The sequence below is a fragment of the Cynocephalus volans genome, chromosome 3 (assembly GCF_027409185.1).
Source record: "Cynocephalus volans isolate mCynVol1 chromosome 3, mCynVol1.pri, whole genome shotgun sequence".
NCBI lineage: Eukaryota > Metazoa > Chordata > Mammalia > Dermoptera > Cynocephalidae > Cynocephalus > Cynocephalus volans.
Window position 1 is genome coordinate 122562734 of NC_084462.1, and position 5979 is coordinate 122568712.

General features: G+C 52.5%; 1 protein-coding gene across 1 annotated transcript; it reads left to right on the forward strand.

The window, feature by feature from the left end:
* The first annotated feature begins 4560 nt into the window (after positions 1-4560).
* On the forward strand, positions 4561-5736 carry SSTR1 (somatostatin receptor 1). The gene has a single exon (XM_063092180.1). It carries the CDS (start codon positions 4561-4563, stop codon positions 5734-5736), a length of 1176 nt encoding a protein of 391 aa, XP_062948250.1.
* The last annotated feature ends 243 nt before the right edge of the window (positions 5737-5979 follow it).

A 5979-nucleotide genomic window follows, 5' to 3' on the forward strand; every position in this document is an offset into this window, starting at 1 on the left:
ACTTTCTAGCTTGGTAGACCAAGGGACTTGTTATAGCTGTTCTTTGGTGAAATGAGACCTTCACTAATTAATATCAAACTTTGTCTCTGGTTGCGGGTACTTTGCTTTTTCTTTCAGTTCTGTGTTGGATTATTTGCTGTTGCCACCACTAAAACTCTGTGCTAGAACTAATTTGTTGTTCTTTGCTTACTTCTAAAATGGGGGAACTTCCTACTTGAGCTGTGTTGGTTGACCTAAATTGCCGCTTTGCTGCTGATTCCCTAGGGAAGTCTTTTTGTGCAGCTCAGGTTTTAATGGTTGACTTTATAGGTACTTCTGGGTCTAGAGAGTTGTGGTGCTCCTGTGTTGTGTAGAAACTCTGGTCTGGGCCTGAGTCTTTTCATCAAACTGTACCTCATGCAATTCTATATTCCTGATCAGTCTCTTCTGAAAGGTCCTACACTGATTAGGGTGCAGATCGGCTGTCCTTGCTGTGCCCCAGTGTTCTCCCACTGGGCCCATCTCCCCCACTGCCCATGCTCCAAACACTTCCCATGGGATGGGCCATGCATCGGTCCCTTGCAATGACTCACCGGCCTCTGAGTGGCTCCTTTTTTTCAGTTGTTGTGGCTCCTTGCTCTTATGTGGGTCCATGGGAACACTATTATTGGTCTTGCTGGCCTAGGGGCCACCAAGGCCTTCTTCTCCCCTGCCACCTCCAAGCAATGTCATCTGAAGGCCACAGCAGCAGCTTTTGCCAGCTCCTGCTCTGTGTGCTCAGCAGCTCCAGCCTGGAAGTGGGCAGGCTTGAAATGGTCAGAGTGGATTTTTCTTTCTCTCATTGTGGCTTCTCCCACCTTCATGCCCTCAGTAGGTTTCTCTTCCCCTACCCCTGAGCTCTAGCGGCCCCAGCTTGGCTGTCATTGCTTTTTTATAATTGTAAATTGATTTGTGGGAGAGAGTGATGCTGGGGACTGTCTATTCCACCATCCCGACTGGAAGTCACTCTTAATATAACTTAAAAACAGTTGCAACCCCAGTCCACATGCATGACTGATGATATTTGATAATGCTGCATGTCTTAGATCTATCTCAATCTCTCTCCTTTTTTTATTGAAATAAAATTCACATAATAAAAAATCATAATTTTAACCATTTCTAAAGTGATTAAATGGTAGTCTACTACCATTGAGTAGTTTTTAACATACTCACAGTGTTGTGTGACCATCACTGCTGTCTAATTCCAGAACATTTTCATCACCCAAAAAAGAAACTTCATACAAATTAAGCAGTCCTTACCCATTCTCCTCCTCCTCCAGCCCTTGGCAATGACTAATCTGCATTCTGTCTCTATGTATTTGCCTACCCTGGACATATGATATAATAGGAATCATGCAATTTTGTGTCTGTCTTATTTTATCTTGCATAATGTTTTTGAGGTTCATCTATGTTGTAGCATGTATTATTTCATTCTTTTATATGGTTGAATAATATTCCATTGCATGGATATACCACATTTTGTTTGTTAATTCATCAGTTGATAGATATTTGGGTTGGCTATTATGAACAGTGCTGCCATGAACATTCATGTACAAGATTTTGTCTGAAGACCTGTTTTCAAATTTGAGAGATATTAAAAGTGGAATTGCTGGGTCATATGGTAATACTATTTTAAACTTTTTGAGGAATTGCCAAACTTTTTTCTAAAGTTGTTAAATCATTTTTTTATTCCCACCAGCAATGTATGAGTGTTCCAATTTCTCCACATCCTTCTCAATTTTCTGTTTTCTTTTAAAAAAAATTATTACAGCCATCCTAGTGGCTGTAAAGTGGTATCTCATTGTCCATCTCTTTTTATGGGTAAATAATCCACCACAGAAACCACTTCAGAAGCAAAAAGAAAAGAAAAGCATGCTTATGTCAGGTCTCACTTAAGTTCTCTCCTTTTGTATATGAGGCCTTGAAAGGAGTTTTCCCTAAGATGAGCTGCAAAATGAATTTAATGAAATTCTAAACAACACAGCTGTCTCTTACGAACTCCCATCACCCACTCTCCCTGAAGCAACCATGATCTAAGCCAAGGCATGTAAATAATGATTGTTGAAATGCCAGCCCCCAGAGGTACAGCCAGGTGCCTTTAGTGATTGGCAGAGGCATCTAAACCATTATGAAGTCTGGCTAGTAAAATACTCTCCTGGGACAAAACTCACTCAATTTTTCAACCTGATGAACACTCATTTCCCCCCCCCCCCAATATATGTGCTGTATTTTTAAAGGAAAAAGAAACATAACTAAACACTGATTTCACATTTTACCTTAGATAAAGCAATGGGTTAAACAGCCTGGGCCTTATGAAACTTCAACTCCATTCTAGCACATTTCTCATTAATAATTCAGTGTCCATTGCACACACACCTATGAGAGTCTGTTGCCATTTATTTTAATCTCTGATTGCTATCATCGGCACACTACAGAAGTTATCCTTTCCCTTTCAAGAGCTCTTAGTTTTTAGAACTAAAACACAATATATGTAAATGATTATCTGGATAAAGCAAGGGCAATAGGAATTATACTTTTTTTTGTTTTCGATTTCTGCATCCTTTTCTACATTCTGGACTGCCTGGTATGAATAGCCTCCATGGGGAGTTTAGTTTCTGCTTTAAATTTGCCTTTCCTTAGTGTAAACTGTACAGAGGGGAGGAAAAACTGAGACAGCATGGTGGGTGCCGCCTGATTGAGAAGGAAGAACTGAAGAGAACTGGAGAGAGCAAAGCTTGAAAAAGGCTGAGCACTAGGCTGCCGCAGGTCTGTCTTCTGGGAACCAGCACGTTTCAGGTAGACTTGCAGGGACCCTGTGGGGCGGAGCAGCTTGTATGAAAAGTAATAAAGGAGTTAGACGGAGTATGATTCTTCCTTCGACAGAGACAGTTGGAAAGCCAAAGAGAGCCCAGGCTAGAGATAGTGGGAAGTCCCAGAGGTCTTTTAAAATCCTGGTAATTGAACACCCATTCATTCTCACACGGAAACCATTCCATTCCTAAATGAAGTCAGCGAGCTTTGGGCGTGTCTACATCGATGTCTGTGTCTTAATGGTTCAGGCACGTGAAGTAGAGCCAGTTCACATGTCAAGGGGCTTCAGAAAAGGCTGGCATCCTAGTACTTCACGGACAAACCCCAGCGTCGTCCTGCCGTTCCCGGGGTGCGTGACAGGTCTGGTCATCTGTACGGCCAGCCCCGCGTGGGTGTCGAGGAGCTGGCGTCCCCCCCCCCCTCGCCCAGGCCTTTACACTCTCCTCCCCCGGGGCCCGCCAACCCTCCAGGGTACAAAGTACAGTAGGGACGCGGGCGGAGCCGTGGGAGCGGCTCAGCCTTATCTTTCCCTAGTGAACACCTAGATGGATTTCCAATACCGCGCCTGGCACGTTCTGAAGGGAGCCTCAGTCTCCTCCCGAGCTCCCAGCCGCGCGTCCTGGTTTCTGCAGTCGATATTCCTGTGAGAGACGCAGAGGGCTCTGGGCACCACAAGCTTTATGAGAGATTCGCAGTGGTTTAGTCAGGCCCCCCAACAGTCCTGCCTGCGAAGAGCTGCCTGCGGTGTCATAACGCAGAAGCCCCTAAGGCACGGTTGTCGTCCTTCCTCCTCCTAACGCTCGCGAATTAGGGTCAGTTTCTGCCGCTGTCAGAGTAATTGCGTGGGCACCCGTGGTGGGGCCGGGCCCGGAGAAGGGAGTGGGACGGCGCGAAGAACGTCAACGCGCTCCCAGACCGCACCTGCACTTTGCACGGGCCATCTGCGCGTGGGTCTGGCGGTAACGCGCTCAGGGTAAGGAGGGCCGAGAGCTTCCGCTGGGGGTCTGCCGCGCAGGGCAGCGGGGTCCGCGGTGTTAGGGTCCGGGACGGCGGAACAAGGGGGGAGCTGGGGTCCGCCCAGGAGGGGGCAGCAACTGAGGGAAACTGAGATGAACTCCAGACATCCACGTTTGGGGTCTGCCTCAGTCTCTGAGTAGGAGCGGGGTGGGATGGGGCAGAATCTGCACCCTTGGTTCCCACCCACCCTCCAGGAAGGCAGAGGAACTCCCCCGGTGTTTCTGAGGGATGGGTAAAGGGTGCTGCGAGGGAACCCCGAAAGCAGCCGCTCGAGTGGAGCCTAGGAAGACTGGGAAGGAAAAATATTGGGGGAGGGAGACCAGCCACCTATGTGCCCTGCTCCCTCCCTTTCTCTCCCCGTTTTTCTTCGTAGCTGCTGACGCGTTGGTGGTGCCTATTAATCATTCACCAGTCCAGAGCCGCGCCAGTTAATGGCTGTGCCGCGCGGGGTTCCAGCCTCCCGGCTTCCCCTCTCCACGCTCGCTTGTGTCCCGGCGCCCCGGAGCGGCAAGCGGTAGCGCGCAGGCAGCCGCTGGGCGATGCGCCCCGCCGGCGCCGGCAGGAGCCGCGCTCCCGGAAGCCGCTGTGCTCTACCCGGAGCCGCCGGGCGGCTGTGAGCTGCGGGCGAGGGTCGGGTGCCGAGGGAGGGCGCAGGCGGCGGGGGCGCGAGGAGAGCGCCCCGGCCCGGGCAGCCCACCGGCCCCCTCACCTAGGATGTTCCCCAATGGCACCGCCTCCTCTCCTTCCTCCTCTCCTAGCCCCAGCCCGGGCAGCTGTGGCGAAGGCGGCGGCAGCAGGGGCTCCGGGGCCGGCGCTGCGGACGGCATGGAAGAGCCGGGGCGAAACGCGTCCCAGAACGGGACCTTGAGTGAGGGCCAGGGCAGCGCCATCCTCATCTCGTTCATCTACTCCGTGGTGTGCCTGGTGGGGCTGTGTGGGAACTCCATGGTCATCTACGTGATTCTGCGCTACGCCAAGATGAAGACGGCCACCAACATCTACATTCTGAACCTGGCCATTGCCGATGAGCTGCTCATGCTCAGCGTGCCCTTCCTGGTCACCTCCACGCTCTTGCGCCACTGGCCCTTCGGCGCGCTGCTCTGCCGCCTCGTGCTCAGCGTGGACGCGGTCAACATGTTTACCAGCATCTACTGTCTGACTGTGCTCAGCGTGGACCGCTACGTGGCCGTGGTGCACCCCATCAAGGCGGCCCGCTACCGCCGGCCCACCGTGGCCAAGGTGGTGAACCTGGGCGTGTGGGTGCTGTCGCTGCTCGTCATCCTGCCCATCGTGGTCTTCTCGCGCACTGCAGCCAACAGCGACGGCACGGTGGCCTGCAACATGCTCATGCCCGAGCCCGCCCAACGCTGGCTGGTGGGCTTCGTGTTGTACACATTTCTCATGGGCTTCCTGCTGCCCGTCGGGGCCATCTGCCTGTGCTACGTGCTCATCATCGCCAAGATGCGCATGGTGGCCCTCAAAGCCGGCTGGCAGCAGCGCAAGCGCTCAGAGCGCAAGATCACTCTAATGGTGATGATGGTGGTGATGGTGTTTGTCATCTGCTGGATGCCTTTCTACGTGGTGCAGCTGGTCAACGTGTTCGCCGAGCAGGACGACGCCACGGTGAGCCAGCTGTCGGTCATCCTGGGCTATGCCAACAGCTGCGCCAACCCCATCCTCTACGGCTTCCTCTCGGACAACTTCAAGCGCTCTTTCCAGCGCATCTTGTGCCTCAGTTGGATGGACAACGCCGCGGAGGAGCCAGTCGATTACTACGCCACTGCCCTCAAGAGCCGCGCCTACAGCGTGGAAGACTTCCAGCCCGAGAACCTGGAGTCCGGCGGCGTCTTCCGGAATGGAACGTGCACGTCCCGGATCACGACGCTCTGAGCCCGGGCCACGCAGGGGGCCCTGCGCCAGGGGAGAGGGAGGACGAGGAGAAGGGGAGGCCGGGTGCGAGAGAGAACGGTATCCGGGGCGCCAGGGTGCGTGGGAGTGCTGTGGGGCTAGGTCACCGCGCTCCTCGGACGCGCGACCAAGGTCGAATTGACAGCTTTGCTTATAAACTGGGAAGGCTTTAGGGCCACCTTTTCCGCCCCCCACTTTCGGCTCCTTCCTCCACTGGTCTTGTTC

Excerpts from the sequence above, each read along its gene's own strand:
- SSTR1 (XM_063092180.1), top strand. The coding sequence starts at position 4,561 with ATGTTCCCCAATGGCACCGCCTCCTCTCCTTCCTCCTCTCCTAGCCCC.